The 25,455-nt window shown below is 34.7% G+C and overlaps 1 protein-coding gene across 3 annotated transcripts in view; it reads left to right on the top strand.

Moving 5' to 3' along the window:
• Positions 1-25,455, top strand: part of ATP11B (ATPase phospholipid transporting 11B (putative)) — a 115,375-nt gene that overhangs the window by 69,161 nt on the left and 20,759 nt on the right. For all 3 annotated transcript variants that reach the window (XM_032339831.1, XM_032339824.1, XM_032339841.1), the window contains exons 20-28: positions 3,920-4,073; positions 5,573-5,675; positions 9,200-9,345; positions 10,481-10,540; positions 12,045-12,172; positions 13,244-13,382; positions 23,880-23,945; positions 24,492-24,595; positions 24,804-24,969. In XM_032339831.1, coding sequence (XP_032195722.1) covers positions 3,920-4,073; positions 5,573-5,675; positions 9,200-9,345; positions 10,481-10,540; positions 12,045-12,172; positions 13,244-13,382; positions 23,880-23,945; positions 24,492-24,595; positions 24,804-24,969 — 1,066 coding nt within the window. The remainder of the gene's footprint in view (positions 1-3,919; positions 4,074-5,572; positions 5,676-9,199; positions 9,346-10,480; positions 10,541-12,044; positions 12,173-13,243; positions 13,383-23,879; positions 23,946-24,491; positions 24,596-24,803; positions 24,970-25,455) is intronic.

The following is a 25,455-nucleotide window of genomic DNA, read 5'->3' as shown; positions in this document are numbered from 1 at the left end:
TGGGTAGAACAAAGAATTCCATACCTTTGAAAGTTTTAGTTTATATACATTTCTTCACAAACATTCATTGATGGTCTGCTATCTAGAATTTGGAATACAGAGTCATATAAGGAGTATTGTTTACTCTCAGAATATTTACAATGTATTGGAGAAACAGCAGTGGATATACTGTTCTAGACCTATCACTGCTGGCTTGTAACAGGCAAGAACAGAAAGCTCTGGATATATAGAAGAGGGAAGCTTAGCCTAGACAACAGAGCTCTGTGGGAAAACTCAAGACTGTGCTGTCTCCCAAAAGAAATGTTAACTGGTCAGAGAGTAACATGAAAAAGCATAAGGGACAGCATATGCAAATTTCCAGAGCTGAGAGAGAAGTGATGGTAGTTGAGTATGGCCAGAGAATACAAGATGGAAAGAGGGTATGGGAAGTATTGAGACGTGAAGCCACAGAGATGAACAGATGCTGCCTACTATGTGCCAAAACTGTGAAATGCTCTGCCATATTTCCTAAATATCTCCTGGATAGTGAGATAATACAGTGACCTATAAAACCTGTCCAGAGGGGCACCTGGGTGGATCAGTGGGTTAAGCCTCTGCCTTCGGTTCAGGTCATGGTCTCAGGGTCCTGGGATTGAGCCCCGTGTCCGGCTCTCTGCTCAACAGGGAGCCTGCTTCCCTTCTTCTCTCTCTCTCAGCCTGCCTCTGCCTGCTTGTGACCTTTGTCTGTCAAATAAATAAATAAAATCTTTTAATAATAAATAAATAAATAAATAAAACCTGTCCAGAGAAAACCTAATTTAGTGTGCCTTGGGAAGTTTCCAGAGGAAAACTGATCAGATCTCTCCCACTCTTAGCTGCCTGCTACCCCATTCTTCTGAGACATGTGCTCAGGCAGTGCTTAGACTGAACACAGTGGAGGGAGCACAGGTTGCTAAGTAAAATTTGGCCAATAGGGAGAAAAAAACAGTCAGTGTGGTGTTGCTTTCAAATACTGGGCAATTGATAAAAGAAAAATACATTTTTTAAAATTTCACATTATAAAAGATAATCATTGAATGCTTATTGGTTATAGTGCAACACAATAGTGATAAGGCATACTGTGAAAGACATCATTTTAACTCACAAAGATTTTTTTATAAGACTAAAATCTGTTGATATATATTTAGTTTTTATACCTTGTTGCTCATTTAATAGTGTTCTCACTTTTGATTTAAAAATGGTGGGTATGGGGAGCCTGGGTGGCTCTGTGGGTTGGGGCCTCTACCTTTGGCTCAGGTCATGATCCCAGGGTCTTGGGATCGAGCCCCGCATCGGGCTCTCTGCTCAGCAAAAGCCTGTTTCCTCCTCTCTCTCTCTCTGCCTGCCTCTCTGCCTACTTGTGATCTCTCTCTGTCAAATAAATAAAATCTTAAAAAAAAAAAATAGTGGGTATGGCCACTAAGGAAAACAATATGGGGGTTTCTCAAAACACTACAGATAGAACTGTGTGATCCAGCAGTCCCACCTCTGGATATATATCCAAGGAAGATGCAGTCACTGTCTCAGAGGGATATTTGCACTTTCCACCATGTTCATTGCAGCAGTATTCACAATAGCCAAGAATGGAAACAACCTAAGTATCTGTTGTTGGATGAATGGATAAAGAAAAGTGTGTGTGTGTGTGTGTGTGTGTGTGTGTGTAAGTAAATACAGGAGTATTATTCAGCTATAAAAAGAAATTTTTTGTGTGACATGGATGGACCTTGAGGGCAGTATGCTAAGTGAAGTAAGTTAGACCGAGAAAGACAAATACATACATGTGGAATATAAAAAAGCTGAACTCATAGAAACAGAGTAAAATGGTGGTTTCTGAGGCCAGAGTATGGGGGAAATGGAGAGATGATGGTCAAATAGTACAAACTTCTAGCTTATATATAAAGTGAATAATTTCTAGAATTCTAATGTAGAGCATGATAACTATAATTAACAGTACTGTATTACATATTGTTTTTTGTTTTTTGTTTTTTTTTATTTATTTGACAGAACACAAGTAGGCAGAGAGGCAGGCAGAGAGAGAGGAGAAAGCAGGCTCCCTGCTGAGTAGAGAGCCCAATGCGGGACTCGATCCCAGGACCCTGAGATCATGACCTGAGCTGAAGGCAGCGGCTTAACCCACTGAGCCACCCAGGCGCCCACATATTGTTAATAGAGTAGATCCTAAGTTAATTGTGACATCAAAAAATGGTAATTACATGAGGGGATGAAGGTGTTAACTAACCTAATTGTGGTAATCATTTTGCAATATATATGTGTAGCAAATCATCACATGGCATGCCTTAAGTGATGTTATATGTCCACTGTATCTCAACAAAGCGGGGAAAAATGAAATAAAAATGGAGGGATATATCCATTGACAGATGAATGGCTAAAGAAGATGTGGTATATACAGTGAAATACTACTCAGTCATCAAAAAAAAGCTTGCCATTTGCAATGACATGGATGGAACTAGAGGGTATTATGCTAAGTGAAATAAATCAATCAGAGAAAGACATTATCATATCTCACATGTGGAATTTAAGAAACAAAACAGAGGGTCATAGGAAAAAGAGGAAAAAGTAAAACAAGATGAAATCAGGAGACAAACCATAAGAGACTCTTAAGCATTCGAAACAAACTGAGGATTGCTAGAGGGGAGGGAGGTAGAGGAATAGGGTAACTGGGTGATAGACATTAAGGAGGGCATGTGATGTAATGAGCACTGGCTATTATGTAAGACTGATGAATCACTGACCTCCACCTCAGAAATAATAATATATTACATGTTAATTAATTGAATTTAAATAAAATTTTAAAAAGGCACTAAGTTCAAAAAAAATGAAGGGATATTTCTCAGGCAGTCTGCTATACTGTGATGAACTATAGTATTTTCTTTATGGATGTAACAATGCTACTTTGAGTGCTGGCCTTCAACTACATAAAGACGTTTGCAGCAGAATATAAATCTAGATGCTGCTTCTTTTATCATGAAAGTTTTATTAAGAGAGAATAGGGAGAAACAGTTGAACAAAATAGTTTGCCCAGTATTATAGTTGATTCACATACTAATGCAAGCTTTTTTTCTCTTCCTGGCAACAGTTTACCCAGCTGTCAGTAATCAGATCATACTTTGAGTGGTACTCATATAGCATAGGCCCACAGAGAGGTGTTACTCATGTTCCACCATAGGAATATCTGGGGTTACATAGAAGGGGTTAATATCAAAAGACAATTTTGAGGCGTGCCTGAGTGGCTCAGTCGGGTAGAGCCTCTGCCTTTGGCTCAGGTCATGATCCCAGGGTCCTGGGATGGAGCCCTGCATCAGGCTCTCTGCTCAGCGGGGAGCCTGCTTCCTCCTCTCTCTCTGCCTGCCTCTCTGCCTACTTATGATCTCTCCCTCTGTCAAATAAATAAATAAAATCTTTCAAAAAAAAAAGACAATTTTGATTATTTTATTCCTTCCTGCTCCCATAGTGAATCTAGCTTACAAATTTTCCTGAACACAGTTAATTGCATTTAATTCTTTAAACTTAGGATTTTCTAAATGTCTAACTAATAATGTTTTTATTTTTATATGATTTTTCATACTAAAATTAGGGGGAAAAACCTCTGAGTGTTATAATTCACATTTTAGAAAATACAGTAACTGTATCTGTATCAGTTCATTGTAAAACTGAATATCATCTGTTTTACTCATCATATAAGTCACTCTCAGTTCTGCTTAATCTCAGCTTTCAATTCTGCTTAATCTCATAACTTAGTTTCTTCCCTGGTATATCAGTTTTGTAACCATAAAGTCTATGGGTAAATGGTCCATCTTTTTGTAAGAGTTTTTGTTTACTAAATTTAAGTATAAATAATACGGCTTCAATGTATCTAACAGAGGATATAATTTTCTCTTAGAATTAAAGAGGATCATGTGATTCAGCACGGGCTGGTGGTGGATGGGACCAGTCTGTCTCTTGCACTCAGGGAGCATGAAAAACTATTTATGGAAGTTTGCAGAAATTGTTCAGCTGTATTATGCTGTCGTATGGCACCACTGCAAAAAGCAAAGGTATGTTTGTATTATAAAACACTGCAGAAAGATATTTAGATCTAAAAGGATTCTTGGGGGCTCCTGGGTGGTTCAATCAGTTGGGCATCTGACTCTTTTTTTTTTTTTTTAAATAAACATATAATGTATTTTTAAAATACATATAATGTATTTTAAATAAACATAAAATGTATTTACAGGTCTGTGAATGGCCAGGTTTACATACTTCACAGCACTCACCATAGCACATACCCTCCCCAATGTCCATAACCCCACTCCCCTTTTCCAACCCCCCTCCCCCCAGAAATCCTCAGTTTGTTTTGTGAGATTAAGAGTCACTTATGGTTTGTCTCCCTCCCAATCCCGTCTTGTTTCATTTATTCTTCTCCTACTCCCTTAACCTCCCCATGTGGGCATCTGACTCTTGATCTCTGCTTAGGTCTTGATTTCAGAGTCTTTAGGTCAAGCCCCACTTTGGGCTCCATGCTGGACATGGAGCCTACTTTTTAAAAAAAGTGAAAAATTATTCTTTAAAGTTAATGCCTTATCTAGTCCTATTTGGTAGTATGTAGTGTATGTATGTTACTAAGTGAGTCACCTCTCACATTTTGAATGTTAACCAAGTGCATTGGTCTAATGACCTTTGGAATTTTCAGAGTGATTATTAGTTTTAACTATTCGTAATGACCTACAAAGTCTTTGATGAATATCAGTTTGTGATTTTGCTGAGACAGAAATTGAACTATGATAACTTAGTTTCTTCAGTTATTTAGCTAGTGAGGACCTGTTAGACTTCTGCCACTTCAGGTGGTTCTGTGGATCTCTGCTAATTTTTGCATTCTCAAATAATAATAATAATAATAATAATAATAATTCTTTGTTAAAAGTGGCTATTAAGTGACGAAACTTTAAGTTAAAAAGTTCTTATGGTTTGAAGCTATATATAAGAAATATTTACATTTCAGCTATGATTCAAGTGAGTGTTAAAATGCCTGTATTGTTATAAATCATGTACCCCGGTCTATGGAGACTCAAACTGAAGACCAGATAGAGCTAATGCCTAGGTTCTTTAAGTATGTTCAAGAATTCCAAAGAAACCTTTCTTTTGACTTTATTGAATTTAATCTTTGTGGCTTTTTAAAATTTCTTAAATTTTATGACAAGAGAAAGTAATTATCTTTCCTCTACTTCCAACGAAAAGAATAATTTCCTGAGAAAGAGAACATTTTGCCTAAGTTCAATTATGTGTAGCTATTTTCTAACACAGTTATTAAGTAGTATTTAAGATTCTTGATTCCCATCATAAAATCCAAAGATAATATTCTTTTTTGCTGTGACATTTTTGAAAGACATTCCTAAATTCTCAGAAGATGAACCCCAGGGCATATTATTGTCTAATACAAAATTAATGTTTTTCATTATTCAACTATTCTTATAACTGTCATTTCAGATAAATTACTATCTATTATAAGAAAATTGAAATTTTGTAATAAATAACCAATTAGTTGTATATCTTTCAGGTAATAAGACTGATAAAAATCTCACCTGAGAAACCTATAACATTGGCTGTTGGTGATGGTGCTAATGATGTAAGCATGATACAAGAAGCACATGTCGGCATAGGTGATTGATTTTTTTACTTGAATTTTTAAAGTTGGTATACTTATTTGGTGACTTTGAATTTTCCTTTTGTGAACTGAAATGCAGTGTCAAATATATGAATGCAATGTAGTAATAGATCAGTGTATCCCCCTCATTAAGCCCAATATTTAGGATTTTTTTAAAGATTATTTATTTATCAGATTGAAAATGAGAGCACAAACGGGGAGTAGCAGGCAAAGAGAAAAGCGGCTCCTCGCTGAGCAAGGAGCCCGATATAGGACTTGATCCCAGGACCCTGGGATCGTGACCTGAGCTGAAGGCAGACACTTAACTGCCTGAGCCACCCAGGCATCCCTAGAGATATTTTAATTACAAAATTTCAAGGAAATAAATACCATGTTAGTGGATTTTATCTTTGCCAAGCCCCCTTCATAATAAAGTAATTTTTACTTGCCATTTTGCAAGTACTTTCTCATTTGTGAAGTACTTGTGAAGTACTTTCTCACATCACTTTATTATTTTTAAGCTCTAAATCTGTGATTTACATAGTTCTCCTCGTGGTTTCAATTTATTGTTTTAGAGTGTTATTACTTACTCTATTTTTTAACCTAAAGATTCTGTAACCCATTCTAATGACAATTTTAGAAATAAGAAATTAAACTAAAATGATTACAAAATTTCAAATAATTTTCTAATCTAATAACCTTTATTCTAATTTCTTTTCTATTTTTGCCTAAAATTTTTGTTGGATTTAGGATACTAATAACACTTTATTATGTTTATCAGTCATTTCATATTTAAACCATATTCTGACCTGTATTCCTAAATAACTTTATTATACAAATACAGAAGCCAAGATGAAAAGTATGAAGGTTTTTAATGAAGTAGATAAAGTTTTAGTTAGAAAAGAAGCTGATGCCTCTTCTGGAATCACCACTATAATGTTCTGTGAAGTAGTTCTCAGGTCTAATATCTCCAGTGTAACTCTCAAATCAGTTCCTTTCTCTGAGCTAATTAAATCTTCATTATGATAACTTAATTTTCTTTCTAACTTGTATTATTGTTTCCCATAAATCTCCATAACAATTTGATGATAATTTCCTTTACCATACATTAAAACATAAAAAGCTACAGTATTTATAACAGTTTGAGTCTAGATGGTAACAGACCCGTGAACAGAATAGATTCAAATATCTGGAAATTTATTTTATAACTTAGGAGATGTTTCAAATAAGTAGGGGAACAAATTACTTGATAAAAAAAAATTAGTATAACTGGTTTGGTTATTCAGGAAAAAAAAGAATTGGATTCTTTTCCATTGCTTATAGCTAAACAAATTCTAGATGGATTAAGGATTTTTAAAAAACTTCAAAGAGGGGCAACTGGGTGGCTCAGTCAATTGAGCATCTGACTCTTGGTGTCATCTCAGGTCATGATCTCAGGCTCTGTGAGATTGAGCCCCAAGCCCTGCACTCATGTTTAGCAGGGAATCTACTTGGGATTCTCTTTCTCTCTCTTTGTCCCTCTGCTCATGTGCTCTCTCACTCTCTCAAATAAATAAATAAATCTTAAAAAAAAATTTAAAGACCACAAAAAGTAATAGATTTAATGAGTAATCTTATAATTTGAGGTATTGGAGGATCTTTTTAGTAGAAATATCAAAGAAAGCAAGGCACTGTGAAGGAAGACATCAGTATGTGTGGCAGAAGTAAATACCCCCAAATGCAGATTTTAAACATGAAACTAATGAAGAATATTTGCAAAACAGATAACGAAGTCTTAATATTTCTGGTATGTAAGGTCTTAACAAATTAAGGAGTATGAGGAAAACACTTTGGTAAAATATGCAGAAGGATGTGAGTCATCAGTTGTCACAAAAGGAGATATCTAAAATGAAGACTAAATGCCTAAAAAAAGTATTCAGTCACTAAACAAAAAATGCAAGTTAAAATTGCCTATGAGGTTGGCAAAAATTACAAAAAATTATAAATCTGGAATGGGCAAAGATACAGAATTAACAAATCCTTGTATACAATATTAGCAAGAGTGTAAATTGGTATACCCTGCATTATTATGTATAAGAGAATTTTCAATGTGTGCCTATTGGCCTGGCAATTATGTATCCAGGAATTTTTTTCTGAGAAAGATAAATGAATAGGTTGACAAAAACATATGTTATAAACAGTGTCCATAATGTATTAAATGACAATAGCAGATCACAAAAAATCTCATTTTGTATATTTGTGTGTGTGTGTGTGTGTATATATATATAACACTCACCCAAAAAATTCAGAAAGAAAAATTCTAAAAGGATATAGACCAAAACTAGTAGTCTTCTCTAGGTGTTATAAATGTAATTATCTTTACCTATACATTTTGGAAAATTTTAATCCTTTTATGATGAAAATAAATTATAATTTTGAAAAATCATTTTTCAAAGCTGTTTCCAGATTGAAAAAATAAAGTTGGCTTATAATAACTCTTTTGAAACCTAAAGAATTACTGTAATCTTAAAAATGTAGTCATATTTACCAGATAAAATTATGTACTGACTTCAGGTGACACTTTTAAAAAGCATATTTTGTCCAGCCTCAGTTAGATAAAATAACAAGGAGGGGGCAATATAGTCACAATAAACAGACATTTAATATGATGAGTTGCTACTTCATGTGTAACTTTTTATTTAGGTACAGTTGTGGAAAGATAAAAAGTTACGAATGTGATAGCTTTTCTCACTATTAATTATGCAAGAATTTTTAGCATACCTTATATACAATTTTTGTTAAGTCTTTGTTTGCTCCATATAATGTTTGTTACAGTTATATTTATTGAAATAGTTCGTGCCTATTGAATCCAATAATAAATAAAATCAGCAGTTCCTTTTTAAATAATTAAGTTATTTATTTAATAAATAAAGAGCACATTTTGTTTGACTTGTGTGTGAAAGTTTTAAAACCATTAAATACGATTATTTTTGCTAGGTTGGAATCATTCAATTTGGATATTTTTTAATATGTTCATTGGATTAAAGTTTTTTTTTTAATTATTTCAGTTAGCCACTGTTAGTACATCATTAGTTTTTGATGTAGTGTTCAGTGATTCATCAGTTAGGTACAATACCCACTGCACATCACAATACATGCCCTCCTTAATACCCATCACCGTGTTACCCTTCCCTTCTGAGACCCTCAGTTCATTTTCTCCATTAGAAATCTATTAACTAGTACTTCATGTCTATTAATGTAAAACTCGATGTTCTTATTAGATCCTGAACTTTCAATATTATTTTTATATTAGTTGTATTTTATTTTTTTGTTGTATTTTATTATATGCTGAGTCTTTGAAACTTGATGTTATGTGCCTTGTATTAATTACCTATTTAAGTTGAACAACCTTTTGAGAATCTACTCTCTGCTATATATTAGGATATAGTGATCCTAAGTTCAGGTTCAGCTGCTATCGGTAATTAAGATATTGCAGATGAATCATGAAAATCACACTTAACAGTTATCAGTGAACTTGCCATTTTGTCTTCTTTATTACAGGAATCATGGGTAAAGAAGGAAGACAAGCTGCAAGAAATAGTGACTATGCAATAGCTAGATTTAAATTCCTCTCCAAATTGCTTTTTGTTCATGGTCATTTTTATTATATTAGAATAGCTACCCTTGTACAGTATTTTTTTTATAAGGTGAGTTTCATGGAGATATTATACAATCTTTTACAAACTTTTAAAAATTGTTTTCATAAGTAAAAGTAACAGTTTATGGAATAGATCAAGATTTTTGTTATAAATCTAATATTTACTGACAGAAAGCAAATCAGTGGTTGCCTGAGGCCAAGGGTTCAGGTGATAGCACCAACTGGAAAGGGATATAAGAGAACTTTGGATGATAGAGTTCTCTGATTTGATTACGGGGGTTGTTACATGGGTATATACATTTGTCAGCATCAAAATTCACACTTAAAATTGGTATGTTTCATCCTGTGTGAATTAGAATGTTAATTAATTTTATTTCTTCCCTTTTTTTTGTCCTGAACTAGTAATAAGTTTTAAGTTAAGTCCAATACAGTGATTTAAAGCAGAGGTTCTTCTTTTTTTGTGTGCCATGAGTGACCTTTTGGTACTCTAGCGAGTTATATGAACTACTTATTAAAGGAGGTTAAAATTCATAAAGTAAAAACATTGGATTATAAGAAAACTAATTATGTTGAAATACTGTTTTATCTCTTAACCCCTTTGGAGAAGGTGAACTTCAGTGGAGCCTATGTTAGGAGCTGCTGGGTACCAAGGCATTTAGTACACCAGAGTATCCTGTGTTGCATATGTTCTATAAATAATAGCTACAAGCCAATGAAAAAACACAGGTAGATTGCATATTGCTAATAAATGATGGTGGCAGTGTTTCTCTACCTTATTAGCTTTTGCTGTGATGTAAGTATATTGAAATGGAAAGATATTTCCCTAGTTCCATTTATTGTTTTAAACTTTTTTTTTATTTTAAAGCTATTATTGCCTAAAGTTTAATAAACTATACTTATTGTATTGTATATGAAAAGTATTGAATAATAGCTGGAAGGTTTTAAATTCAAAATTATGACATTGCTTAGCAATAAAAGTCAAAGGTATTTTCATTCTGACATTTGTGGCACTGCTTAGAATTCTTTTAGACATTTTTAAATGATGCGACAAGTTCTTATGAGCAGATCCTCTACTTACATGTCTACTGGGATTGTGTTTCTGGCTTTTTAATAGCTATTTTTAGAAATCATTTCTCTTTTAGACGCAAATATTTTAATTATTTTCATTTAATCTTGTTTTTCAGAATGTGTGCTTTATCACACCCCAATTTTTATATCAGTTCTACTGTTTGTTTTCTCAACAAGTAAGTAAAGAGAAGCTTTTGAGTTATCCTTTTTAGAATAAGGTATGTGTATTCGGTTTTTGATAGTTGGAGGGATTTTTTTATGTTTTTCCTATTCCTGCTAATAGACAAAACTTCCCTAATTAGTGTATTTGATCAGTATAACATTGATAATATTTATTCTGATTTTCAAGTTGAAATGTTCAATGTTAATACCAAAGTATATTTTAATTCTGGATGCTTTCTATAAAATAGATACTAACTCTAAACAGTTTGTGAAAGAATTTGGGTAACTTTTTTCAACTTATGTGTAATACTTCTGTAAACTGTATCAAGCGATGTCAGGATAACTAATAGGGAGATTACCTTATTTATTTTTTGACAGAATTTCTTTGGCTTGGGAAGAAAGCTTAGTGGCTGAGTCCAGGAATGATATATATGCTTTATCTCAGAAGCTAATTCTAAATAATTGATAGAGACCACCAGACCAAGAACGCTACATTGAAAAGTTTTCTAAAGCTATAAGCTCAGAGAAAAAACCCTGTAATTTGTTAGTAGTAAGCTATAATAAGCACATGTGGGTCTGTGGTTGTACACATGTCACATAGTTGCCATTCCTGATCTACTCTTATTTTATAGAAAATAAAATGGAAATCCATAGAAATTAAGTAACTTGCCCAAGATCATATAGCTAATAACTATACCATACTAAGACCTACAGCTTTTGACTAACTGAGCATCCTTTTCATGTACCACACTATACATCCCTAATTGATCAAGACTATTATTCTAATTAATTGAAATCATAAGAGCTTGGGGCACCTGGGTGTTACAGTCTGTTAAGCATCTACCTTCTGCTCAGGTCATGATCCCAGGGTCCTGGTATTGAGCCCTGGGTTGGGCTCCCTGCTCAGCAGGGAGTCTGCTTCTTTCTCTCCCTCTGCCCTTCCCCCTGCTCATGCTCTCACTCTTTCTCAAATAAATAAAAATGTTTTTTAAAAAGAAATAAGGATTTAGTTATCTTTGGTTTTTCATGGGTTGTCTTTATCCTTAATCACTGTTTTTACTTCTGTTTACAACCTGTAACTTCCAATTCCAAATACCTGCTTGGGCTTTAGATCATGCCTTAAAGGAAATGTAGGACTTAGATAGTAAGACAGAGTCATAAAAACAAAACTATCTGTGTAGTATATCAAAGGAATAATAAAAAGCTTGCGATGCACATAGGAGAATTGTGTAAAATTACATCACACTGACCAAATTGTGAAGAATCTTGAAATGTAGGTGCAAGTCACTTATAAATATGGATCATTTGACATAACAGAATGTTCCAACTCCCACAAGAATATAAATCTGAATATTATATGTTTATGCCTATATAAGAAATTAGAATTATTAAAATTGATTTTTGTGTAAATTGAAAAAGCTAATTCATGTTTATTTTTAATATACTTATTTGTGATTATATATATAACAGTAATACATAGTTTAGAATCTCAAAATTCCTACCAATTTCTCTTTCTAGACACTATATGACAGCGTGTACCTGACTTTATACAATATTTGTTTTACTTCCCTACCTATTCTGATATATAGTCTGTTGGAACAGCATATAGATCCTCATGTATTACAGAGCAAGCCCACCCTCTATCGGTAAGTATTTTCCAGTATTATATGTCCATAACACTTTTGATTGCAAATAATTATTACATAGTTAATCAGTTTTTGAAAGCGCTTTAAAAATAAGCAAATACATTAGGAAGTGTCTTGGTGATTAATACTTTACTAAGGAAAGTAGTTTATGGTTTGTAATTGTTAAACATCAAAGAAAAATTTGAATAACTTTACCAGTGTTTTTAGGAATGAACACTTTCATACTAGGAATGTGTTGGGCAATTGTGTAATTTACATTTACTGTTTAAAACCAGTAGTATTTCATTTTATGTACACAAAAGCAGTTATTCAGTAATTGGTTATCTCTAGAATTCTAAGAAATTAGTTCATGTTGTAGCATTGACAAATTAAGAGTCATAATCAGTACAAAATGTGGGGTTGAAGACATTAATTCCAATTCCAGATCTTCTGGGTTATCCCTTTTTCTTCAGAACCAAGTAAGTGATCACAGAGTTGTGGAGCTATTCCTCAAGACCAGCTAGCTTATGGTTCCCTCATTAACCTGATGTCCACTCTTACAAAGGTATTCAGTCATCCAGAAATGGCAGTAACTCACCTTGATTTTCCAGCATACCTAGGACTGGGCTTGACCTAAGATTAGGACAGGCTGTTCTTCCCATAATAGCTGTTGATGGATATGAAATGGATTAGGAGCCTCAGTGCTGAACAAAAGTAAAATGACTCCACTAAAAAAAAAAGAGACAGTCTTAGCAGAGTGACTGAATGTTAACAACAGAATATAATACAGATAGATCAACTTTTCACAACTAAACTGAATTACTTTGTCTATGTTATGTTCCTTTCTTAAATGAGAAAATGTATTTGAATACATTAGGTGAACTATAAGCTGTTACACATACATTATTATAAATAGTGGTTTGTAAATTCAGGTTTATTCTTTCTGCTAATATTTTCAAGCAATGTTAAATTAAAAATCCATCTTGTTTTTTAACTGTCAAATTGTAGTAATCATTTAGTAGGTAAATAATAAATATGAATCCTAATATGCTCCTTTTTCTTTTCTTTTTTTTTTTTTTTTTAAATATACAGAGACATTAGTAAAAACCGTCAACTAAGCATTAAAACATTTCTTTATTGGACCATCCTGGGTTTCAGTCATGCCTTTATTTTCTTTTTTGGATCCTATTTTTTAATAGGAAAAGATATATCTCTGCTTGGAAATGGCCAGGTAAAATATATCATTTTTTAAAGAATATTTGTTAATAGCCTGATTAAGTTTGATTTTTCATAACTTTCATTTTAAAAAAAGTAAAATTCAACTCAAATTATAAAATTGTAGATATTAAATTCAAATGCTGTTATAAAAAGATTTCGAATAAAAGTTAAAACAAATATAACACAATGTATTCTTAATATGAAACTCAAGTTACTAAACAATTTTGATATTGAAAAATTAATTCAGGGAGAGCTGGGTAGCTCAGTCAGTTAAGCATCTGACTCTTGATTTCAGCTCATGTCATGTCTCAGGGTCATGAGATCCCACAGTACGTCAAGCTCTGTGCTCAGTGGGGAGCACAGAGCAAAGATTCTCTCCCTCTGCCCCTCCCCCCACACATAATCTTTCTCTCTCTCTCTCAAATAAATCTTAAAAAAAATTATTTCACACAAGGGGATATACCTCTGAATGCTGTTCACTTCAGGATTGTGTTTTAATAATAATTACTGTCTATTTAGTGCTTAATATTTTGGTAAGTGCTTTACATGCTTCATCTCCATTAATCCTCTCGATAATCCTGTTGGAGAGAGATTATGACCCATATTTTTCATATGAGAAATGAGGACTTGGTGTTTAGTTTTTGCTTTTAATTCTGTGAAAAAAAAATTTTTTTTTGTATGCTTAGGAAGTGCTCCTTACTCTTCAGTACAGAGCCGGGGAGTGGGGTGGGGGAGTGGTGGTTTTAGGCAAGGGTGAGAGAGACAGAGAGAGAGACAGAGAGAGACTATCAAGCAGGCACCATGCCCAATGCAGAGCCCATTGCTGGGCTTGATCTCAAGACCTTGAGATCATGACCTGAACCAAAATCAAGAGTCAGATGTTTAAATGACTAAGCCACCCAGGTTCCCACAAAGGTAAAATCTTTATGAAGGTAAATTGTTTGGCCTCTGGTACAAAAGTTTTTTCTCTTTACCGTGTATTAATTATTGGTTTCCTTTTTTTTTTTTTTTTAAACTCAAGTTGTAAATCATTAACTTCTTTTCCCTTTTAGCCTACCCATTCTAGCACTCAGATACATACCACTAGAAATTAATATATACCACTAGAAATTAATCTACTAGTCCCGGCCACCAATACTAGGTACAGTGGAAAAGAAGGCTACATTGGGATCAGGTGCCTTGGAGCCACATCCTGACACCGGAAGTTATTTGAGTGATTTGAGATGAGTTAGTTAACCCTCTAAGACTCAGTTTCCTCAACCACAAACTTATAGGAATATAATCCTTACCTTATAGGTTTCCTTTGAGGATGAAATGATATATGTAGAGCATTAGGCACAGTGACTAGCATATAGAAGTACTCAATAAGTCTTGGCAGTGTTAGTTGTTATTTTTACCATCCAGTCATTATTTCGAAGACCCCATCTTTCCCAATCCCTTCTGATCTACTTCTCCCAGAGTCTCTCCTCTTTAAATGTGTAGGTTAAACTGTCCTTGCTGGCTCTCTGAGAACATGCAGTGCTCGTTTCTCCTTCCAAACCATTGTTACATTTCCTCTAGAGGAAATTCCCAAAGTCTGTCTTACGACTGACTGTCAGTTCTTCAGTGTTGAGTCCACAGAGCTTTGTCCTTTGCACCCTCTTACATCTTCCTGGTCTGAAATCTCTTTAGACATCTAGCCCATGTCTCATTGTTCAGCACTGGATGTGTTTGAATGCTTTCATTTTCCAGTAATTATTCTTTATGCCCAACAAACAGTTGTAAACCTGAAGTAGAAAACATTATTAGGGAGAAGTCCTGAGAGAGAAGTGGCTCAAGGTCAATATGAAGTTGATGCAAATAAGTGATCCTGAGAGAGGAGCAGGGAAGAGTTAAAATAGTTTGGAGTCCAGGGAGAGTAGGACAGTTCATGGGAAATTAAGGTGGTTCTTCCATTTTCTCTTAAAATACAGCAGTTTCATCTTATCACATATATTTGGGCAAAAGTCACAGATTAGTTATATGGTGGATATATTATGTGGGTTATCTTCTCATTTTCAAAGCTAAAAATGAGCTTAACATAAAAGTTTGAGTTATTTCTGTAATCCAACAGGATCACCATTTTTTTTTAAATTTAAATAATTTTGACAAAAGGTAAACCTTCTATAAAATATTTGTTAGAAATCTTGATGTTGGGCCACCTGGGTGGCTCAGTGGGTTAAGCAGCTGTCTTTGGCTCAGGTCATGATCCCAGAGTCCTGGGATCGATCCCCAGATCAGGCTCCCTGCTCAGTGGAGAGCCTGCTTCTCCCTCTGTCTCTGCCTGCTGCTCTGCCTACTTGTGCTCTCTAGCTCTCTAATAAATAAGTAAAATCTTTAAAAAAAAAAAAAAATCTTGATGTTACTTTGTTTTTGACAAAAATTTGGTTTTAAGTTTTTATTTTGATTCCAGTTAGTTAACATACAGTGTTATATTAGTTTCTAGTATACAATATAGTGATTTAGCACTTCATGTTTCACCCAGGGCTCATTACCACAAGTGCACTCCTTAATCCCCATCATCTATTTAACCCATCCTCCCACCCCTCTCCCTTACGGTAACCCATCAGTTTGCTCTCTATATAATTAAGAGTCTGTTTCTTACTTTGTCTCCCTGTCTCTTTTTTCCCCTTTGCTTGTTTGTTTTGTTTCTTAAATTGCACACATGAGTGAAATCATAATGCTAAGTGAAATGAGTCAGTCAGATCTTGATATAACTTTAAAAATTTTTAAGTCCTCCAGGGGCCCTTGGCTGGCCCAGTCAGTAGAACATGTGACTCTCAATCTCAGGGTCATAAATTTAAGCCCCACATTGGATGTAGGGATTACTTAGGACTATTAAAAAAATTAAATAAAAAATTTTAAGTTCTCCAAAAATAATAGAAATACTGACTTCCATGAAAACATTTTTTTTTAAAAAAACAGCTTCATTGAGGAACGCCTGAGTGGCTTAGTCGGTTAAGCATCTGCTTTTGGCTCAGGTCATGATCCCAGGGTCCTGAGACTGACTCCCACATTGGGCTCCTTGCTCAGCAGAGAGCCAGCTTTTCCCTCTGCCTGCCCCCCACCCCCATTTGTGCTCCTTCTCTCTCTCTCTTTCTCTGACAAATAAATATATAACATCTTTTTAAAAAATAAATTAAAAATAAAAACAGCTTGATTTAGTTGTATTTGATATATAGTAAACACACTAAAAATATATCATTTGAAGGGCATCTGAGTGGTTCAGTTGGTTAAATGTCCAACTCTTGATTTCAGCTCAGGGTCTCAGGGTCTCAGGGTCTTGAGATTGAGTCTGGCATCCAGCTTCATGCTGGGCATGGAACCTGCTTAAGATTCTGTCCCTCTCCCCTTTCCCCTTAATTCCCCCTCCCCCGCTCACGCATTCTCATGTGTACGTGTGTGCTCTAATAAATATATATGTGTGTGTGTATTATATACACATATAATTTGATGCTTTTTAAAACATTTTTACTTCAAGTTAGTTACCATACAATGTTATATTAGTTTCAGGTGTACGATATAGTGATTCAACAATTCCATATGAAACCCAGTGCTCATCATAACAAGTGCAGTCCTTAATCCCCATCACCAGTTTCACTCATCCCCCCACCCATCTCCTCTCTGGTAACCATCTCTGGTTGTTCTGATTGTTCTCTATAATTAAGTTTCTTGTTTTGTCTTTTTTGTCCACTTCACTGGTTTGTTTTGTTTTCTTAAATTCCAAATGAGTGAAATCGTATGGTATTTATCTTACTCTGACCAACTTACTTCACTTAACATTATACTCTCTAGTTTCATCCATGTTATTGCAAATGGGAAGATTTCATTCTGTTTTTATGACTGAACAGTAGTTCATTGTATATATGTATCTCCTTTTTACCCATTCATCAATCAGTGGACACTTAGGCTGCTTCCATAATTTGGCTATTGTAAATAATGCCGCTTTAAACATAGGGTTGCATGCATTTCTTTGAATTAGTTTTTTCTATTCTTTGTAAATACCCAATAATGTAAACTGCTGAATCATAGGGTATCTCTATTTTTAACTTTTTGAAGAACCTCCATACTGTTTTCCACAGTGGCTACTCCAGTTGGCATTCCCACCAACAGTGCACAAGGGTTTTTTTTCTCCACGTGCTCACCTTTTGTTTCTTGTGTTATTGATTTTAGCCATTCCGACAGTTGTGAGGTGATACCTCATTATAGCTTTGATTTGTATTTCCCTTATGGTAAGTGATGATGAGCATCTTTTCATGTGTCTTCTTGGCCCTTTGGATGTCTTCTTTGGAGAAATATCTGTCCATGTCTTCCGCCCATTTTTAACTGGCTTATTTGTGTTTTAGGTGTTGAGTTTTATAAGTTCTTTATATATATTGAATGCTAACCTTTTATTGGCTCTATCATTTGCAAGTATCTTCTCCCATTCTGTAGACTGCCTTTTAGTTTTGCTGATTGTTTCCCTCACTGTGCAGAAGCTTTTTATTTTGATGCAATCCCCACAGTTTATTTTTGCTTTTGTTTCCCTGTGTCAGGAGACATATATAGAAAAAAGCTGTTAAGGCTAATGTCAAAGAAGTTACTGCCTATGTTCTCTTCTGGGATTTTTATGGTTTCAGGTCTCATATTTAGGTCTTTCACCCATTCTGAATTTATGTTTGTGTGTGGTATAAGAAAGTGCTCCAGTTTATGTTGCATGTTGCTGTCCAAGTTTTCCCAACACCATTTGTTGAAAAGACAGTCTTTTTTCCATTGGATATTCTCTCCTGCTTTGTAGAAGAATCTGATCCTTTTTTTTTTTTTTAACTATCTTAACATTTTTAAGAGGACAGTTCTGTAGTGTGAAGTATATTGTTGTGCAACAGATCTTCAGAATTTTTTCATCTTGAAAAGCTGAAACTCTATAAACAACCACCCAACTCCCCCTCTTCCCAGCACCTGGAAATCAGCATTCTACTTTCTGTTTCTATGAATTTGACTACCTATGAAGTCACTTTTTTCAAACTAATTAATTGGGAGGTAAACACCAATGAAAAATGTTTATTTAAGTAGATTAAGAGGTACCTAAGGACTGTGGCTTTTTTTTTTTTTTTAAAGAATAATTAATGTCTTCCTCTGTTGATCTCTGCAGAGTAAGTCATCTCATCTTGGGACACACTTGCACTGATAATGTTGCTGTTTAGAGTATTTTTGGAAATACCTTAGATTGTCTTTCTGGGATCTCAGCAAGGTAACTTTCTCAGGGAAAAAGCTATTTAAAATTTTTACAGATGGGGAAGATGCTACTTAAGATTATAGGTAGGAAAGAAGGTGGAGGAACAATTCAGAGCCAGAGATCACCTCCAGTTAAAGCAGACTTCTATAGGATGGAAAGGCAAGGCATTCTGGCTTGTGTAAAAGCATATCAAAAGACTAAAACACTACAATGAAGGAAACAGGATGGAGGGAATTGTAGGCATGGTGAAAGTGGAAAACTGTGATGTGGAGAGGAAAATATCAGAAAAATTTCAGAGGTAGCTGAGTTCCCACCCCCACCCTACGTGACATTCTACTTCTCTGGTAGTTTCAGCCAAAGGCTTCACAGGAGAAAGACTAAAGAAAAATAGTTCCTGTTACCTCAGGAACTCAAATTCTAATATCCACTCCACTCATCTCAGTAGTCAGATGTGAAAATTGCAAATTATGTAACTACTATTTAAAATGATATTTGGCCCAAATAAGGGGTTTTTTAAAATTTGCTTTTTTTGTTTTTGTTCTACTGAAGTCTACAGGAACTCAAAGGAAAATGTCTACCATAAATGATTTTTGCTCTTTTTGGAGTTATATCCAATTATACCCCAAAGCTAAAATAATTAAAATACCAAAAATATAGGGTTGGGAGAAAGGGGGAAAAGCTATTAGAATATTTTAATGCCAGTTAGACTTCTCCAGTGGAGATGTTGGAATTATCAGAGCCTTAGTACCCTTCTAAAATATATATTGTATAGTATTCCACCACATTAATTATTTAATGATAGAGAAAGGGTTAAGGAAGAAAAAGTAATTCACCCCTTCATCAAACCTTGTAGGTCTAGACCATTTGCCAGATTAACTAGCAAAACAAGGTAGAATGAGCAGATGAAATTTCAGGTTGTAATTTTGAGAGAAAGAGAAGGATAAGCTTTTTATACTTTTTTTTTCTTAAAATTATAATGAGTTTCCCCTTATTTCCGTCCCTAATTAATTTCTTTTTCATGCTATACATGTCATCAGCTGTTGAAACCTAACCATCAAATGTTAAGAGCTCTGGGTTTTTTTTAATTTTTTTTAAGATTTTATTTATTTATTTGATAAAGATCACAAGTAGGCAAAGAGGCAGGCAGAGAGAGAGAGGAGGAAGCAGGCTCCCTGCTGAGCAGAGAGCCCTATGCGGGACTCGATCCCAGGACCCTGAGACCATGACCTGAGCCGAAGGCAGAGGCTTTAACCTACTGAGCCACTCAGGCGCCCAAGAGCTCTGTTTTAAGACTAGAAATCTACCATTTTATATCTGCATATATCCAGAGAATACAGTATCTTTTATTTAATGTCAATGATTTAACCACTGTTATTACCAGTCAGGTCATTCAAAGAACACATATGCAATGCAATTCCTATAAATAAGTACAGATTTCTTTGAATGAAAGGTTATATGATTAATATGACTTTGATTATCTGGTTCATTATGGAATTTCCCTGAATGTTAATTTATTCATGAGACAGATTTTTAAAGAACAGTAATATTCCAGACAACTGATAGAAAATGAAATGTAGTATGCATTAGAGGAGAACAGAAAAATAAACATTGCTTCTAATGGTATCATCCAGCAATTGCTCAAATGTTTAAAATCTATACTAGGAGAGTTTGTACTGGTGGAGAACTGAAAACTGATTAACTATAAAGAAGGTAATCACTTATAGGTCACTGTATAGTTAAGTTGAACCTAATACAGAAAAGTTTTCATCTTTTGTTTATTCCTAAACTCCTTCTTGCCTAACCTAGGACTTTACTTCTGCAGTTTTCTTTTCTCTTTCCTTCATCATTATCTGTTGTCCTCTTTTAGAGCCAACCAGTCACATACAGACATGTTTCTGTATCTCTCATCTTCTAATAAAAACCCCAGTTCCTTGACCTAACTTTGCTTTGCTGCTGCTTTGGCTGTGTGTGTGCGTGCGTGCGTGTTATGCGTGTTGTGCGTGCGTGTGTGTGTGTGTGTGTGTGTGTGTATTTAGAGCAAAATTTGAAGAAGTTATCATTTTTTGCTATTTCTACTTCCTGCCTTCTCTTCTCTCTTGAACATAATCCTTTAGGGCTTTCACTCTCAGTACTCAATCAAAACCATGTTCTCTATGGTCACCAGCCACCCCCACATTGTTAAATCTAAGAGCATGTCTCAACCCTTATGAACTCAACCACTGGGCTCAACTTACAAAGCCTTCCTACCTGCCACGTTATCTTCTCTCAGCTCTGTCAGCTACTTCAGCTTTCTTACTGACTATTCCTTTGCCCCCAGAATCAGAATTTCCCACCCTCTGTACTAATGATATTTTGAGCCAAATAATTTTTTATTGTTGGGATTCATCCTATGAATTGTAGGATGTTAAGCAGCATACTTAACCTCTACCCACTAGATACCAGTAGTGTACACACCTGCCCTCCCCAGTTATGACAATCAAAAATGTCTCCAGACCCAGCCAAATGTTCCTTGGGAGGAGGAAATCACATCCCACTGGAGAACCACTGTCCTAAATGGAACAGCGGCTCAGGGCTCAGTGCTAAGACATTTTTTCTTCTTTATTCATACATAGGGTGAAACTGTTTTTCCCATCATTTAAATACTGCTTGTATGCTGAGAACTCCTACCAGTCTCTCCTCAGATTCAAATAAACTACCTTCTCCAATTAACAAATCACATAGGAATCTCAGGTTTTACACAGCTAAACAGAATTTTATATCTTCTGCAAACCCATTTCCCTTCCACTTTTCCCTGTATTAACAAAAACAACCACTTCTTACCCAGCTGCTCAGGCAAGTCCAGGAATCATTTTTTATTTCCCATCTCTCACAAGTGATACGCAATCATATTGGTTCTAGTAGTCACATATATCTTGAATGTTTCCACTTCTCTCCACACAGTCCAGATCTCACCATCTCTTTCCTGGACTGTATTAACTGCCTCTACCTGCTCCTGCTTTTATTATTCCCTTTTCTACTACCTTTTCTCTACACAGCAGCCCAGGTGCTCTATTAAAAATGAAAATTGGATTGCATATGTAATGCCCTGCACAAAATCATTCAGTGGCTAATTACAGTTCCATCCTGACTCCATCTGCCTATTGGACTGTATTTTCTACCACTGTTCCTTTTATTCACTCTACTCTAGCTGTACTAGTTACATTGTTCCTTGACTAAATCAATTTGTTTCTGACTTAGGACCTCTGAACTTGCTGTTCTTCTACCTGGGTGCTTTCTCTCATGTGAGCAAGTGACCGACTCCCTTACTCACTTAGGTCTGCTGAAATATTACTGGGTTGAGTAGACCTTTCTGCCCACTCCAGTAAAATCTTATCTCCCTCACCTTCCATCACTTCTTGACTCCCACCTCTCCTACATTTACTTTTCTTCAGAGCACTAATCTCTACCTAAAAGTATATTTCTAGGTGTGTATATTATATATTATTATATATATCTAGATGTGTAATCTTCATGAGGTCAGGCACCTTTTCTTAGCACTGCTTTATTGCCAAGGCCTGGAATGGTACTCGGTATGTAAAAGGTGTGCAGTTACTATTTGTGGAGTATACAAATAAATAATGAATCATCCTTTTTAATTTGGAATACAGATTTGGCTTTATTAAATAATTAGGTAACAAATTCAGCTGGAAGAAGTAATCTAGAAAACAAGCAGATTGTAATAGAAAGGGTTTTGAGCATCTTTCTTTTCTGAACAGAGGTAGATCCAGGTTTAGGAAAGGCTAAACATGACACATTTTGGCACGCCCTCTTTAAGGGAAAAAAATAGAACTATAAATACAAATGTAAGTATACATGAACATGACTGAGTGGCGTAGATAGTTCCATCACACTTAAAGCTAGTGTAATGAGCCCTACTCAACTTCTCTGTAGCCTGATCTCAAAATGCCCTCTGGCATTCACTTCATCACCAACTGGCTCAAGTGGAAGTCAGTATGGAAAGAGACAGGAGTCTTAACTGTTTGGTTTGAGATATATTACTTCTGCTTATTTTATAAAACAACAAAAAAGACCATGTGAATGTGTTTGTATAGCCCTCTCTGAGGCCTTGAATTCAAGAGGGAGTCCTAAATCCCCTCTTTCTAAGGAAGATACCAGTAGCCCTAAATCTGGACCCAGTGAAACCAGAAAACTGAGGGATGGGCACGTGTGGATGTTACCATTTCCAGGCACAGGTTCCTTGGCTGCATCAAATATCTATTTCTAGAAATGATAAAAGCAGGAAAATGAGGGGTTCAATATGACTTTTCCATTCCTTTGCTCTTGAAAATAAACTCCTATGTACACTCAAATGAAAGCTTATTAATTGATGTTTCATTGTTGATGATAATAACTATTATTTATTGATTGCTTATTATATATACCAGGTACCCTGTCATGTTTACATATCCTAATTCTTATACAAACCTGTAAAGTTCTTCCCCCATTTTACAAGTGAGAAAGTCAGATACAGAGAGGTTAAATAATTTTTCAAGTAAATGCTAATTGTTAGGCGTCAGTAATAAAAAGAAACAGAGCCTTTTAAATAATTTTCTAAACCAGTGGTAAAAACCGACTACTTTGTACATTTAATTAAAATATTTAAACTTTATTTGTGGAAATCAAATCCTGACTATTTGGGGATTCACCATTTGTGATAAACCTTAGTAAGTTTTGGCTATAAATCCCAGAAGACTACTTTGCCTGGCATTAACTGCATTTTTACATAAAATTCTTTGAGAAATATGGAATCCATTGGCTGTTCTCTTTCCTTTCAGGTGTTGGTTTTGTATGTAAATTTCTTTTCTCCTGCTTTGCCTACACTGTGTCCATAAATGCAGTGTCAAGTGATCTGTCATAACATCTGGTTGGAATGGTTTCAGAAAATAATTATGATTGAAGAGTTATCATTTTTATTGTGTGACAGGATAAAGCAGTCACTAACAACTATATCATTCTAACTAAAAGCATTCTGTGTCATATAGGCTTAAAGCCATCTTTGGGTTTCCAATCTGATAATGTTATCCAAAGGATCATTTTACATGATAATAATAAACATAATAATGCTATATGGTGCTTTTTCATATTGCTTTAACTTTACTATTGTCACAGATTTCAAATGTAACTGGCTTAAATAATGCAAGTGATTTTTAGTACTTTTTGCCTTACATCTGATTTAGCATCATGTTAACATAATGCAGTAATGGGTTTGGTTTGTTGTTGTTTTTTTTTTCTGTTTAGATGTTTGGAAACTGGACATTTGGCACCTTGGTTTTCACAGTCATGGTTATTACAGTTACAGTAAAGGTATGGTGCAGAAATTAGAAACATGAACACATTTTGCATCTGTGTAACACGTAGTTTGTTTCTTTAATTGTAGGTAGATAGTTTTCCCTTTTTACTTTTCCCTTTTTAGTCATGAATAATTTCACTGATTGCTATTTTAATAATTAATTTTAATTTTTGTAAAAAAAAAAAAACTTCAAGTTCATTATTTTGGAAAGCCTTAGCTGATTTTTATGGTCAAGTAAAGGTTAACCCCACAATATTCATCTCTGAAATTTTACTTCTTTGTATATAGACAACATGGGTTGTTTTAGGCCATGGAGTAGAGTATAAAGTACTCATGAAAATTTCAGTGCTGCTTCCTCATAGAAGAAAAACATTATAAACTTGAAATTGTTCAGTTCCATACTGGAACCTTTCATTAGTATTTACCTGCTGAGGGATTTTGCCATAGAAAGGTTAGGCACTTAAAATTACTACATTTTATTCTCGAATTTTACCTGAGAGGTTTAATTTAAGTAAATATTTATTATCTTGTATTAAGGATATAAAAAAAATTTTTTTTAGATGGCTTTGGAAACTCATTTTTGGACCTGGATCAACCATCTTGTTACCTGGGGATCTATTATATTCTATTTTATATTCTCTTTGTTTTATGGAGGGATTCTCTGGTGAGTGACTATTTTATAGTTTAATTATATTGATTCAGTTCTGTTTATTGTGATAGATTATATTATGAACAAATTCTGCTCAGAATAATTTTGATGAGATGGGTCTCATTGATAATAAATTTACTTTCTTCAGTTGATCTTACTGATAGGAAGAAGAAAAATTAACAAATTCTGAATATCGACTATATTCTACCTCTTTTCTTTGCAGGCCATTTTTGGGCTCCCAGAATATGTACTTTGTATTTATTCAACTCCTATCAAGTGGTTCTGCTTGGTTTGCCATAATACTCATGGTTGTTACGTGTCTATTTCTTGATATTGTGAAGAAAGTATTTGACCGACAGCTCCATCCTACAAATACTGAAAAGGCACAGGTAACCGTTCTTTATATGTAGTACCTTTTTAAATTAGAATTGTTCTGTAACAACTGTTCTGTAACAATGAAAGGCTGTCATTAAAATCTGCTTATATCACAGAATAGGAAATTATCCATTCCTCTATCAAGTATTTTGCAAAACAAATATTGTTAAATATGATATTTTTTTTTAAAGATTTTATTTATTTATTTGACAGAGAGAGATTACAAGTAGGCAGAGAGGCAGGCAGAGAGAGAGAGGAAGCAGGCTCACTGCTGAGCAGAGAGCCCGATGCGGGACTCGATCCCAGGACCCTGGGATCATGACCTGAGCTGAAGGCAGCGGCTTAACCCACTGAGCCACCCAGGCGCCCCAAATATGATATTTTTAAGTTGTTTCTTATTTCTATTAATTTTGAGTCCTGACAAATTAATTGTTATTAATAGAACTCCAGATTTTTAAATATAAGACTATCAAGTAAAAAAAAAAAAACAAAAAACAAAA

The sequence above is a fragment of the Mustela erminea genome, chromosome 1 (assembly GCF_009829155.1).
Source record: "Mustela erminea isolate mMusErm1 chromosome 1, mMusErm1.Pri, whole genome shotgun sequence".
NCBI lineage: Eukaryota > Metazoa > Chordata > Mammalia > Carnivora > Mustelidae > Mustela > Mustela erminea.
This window is presented reverse-complemented; position numbering and strand designations above follow the sequence as displayed.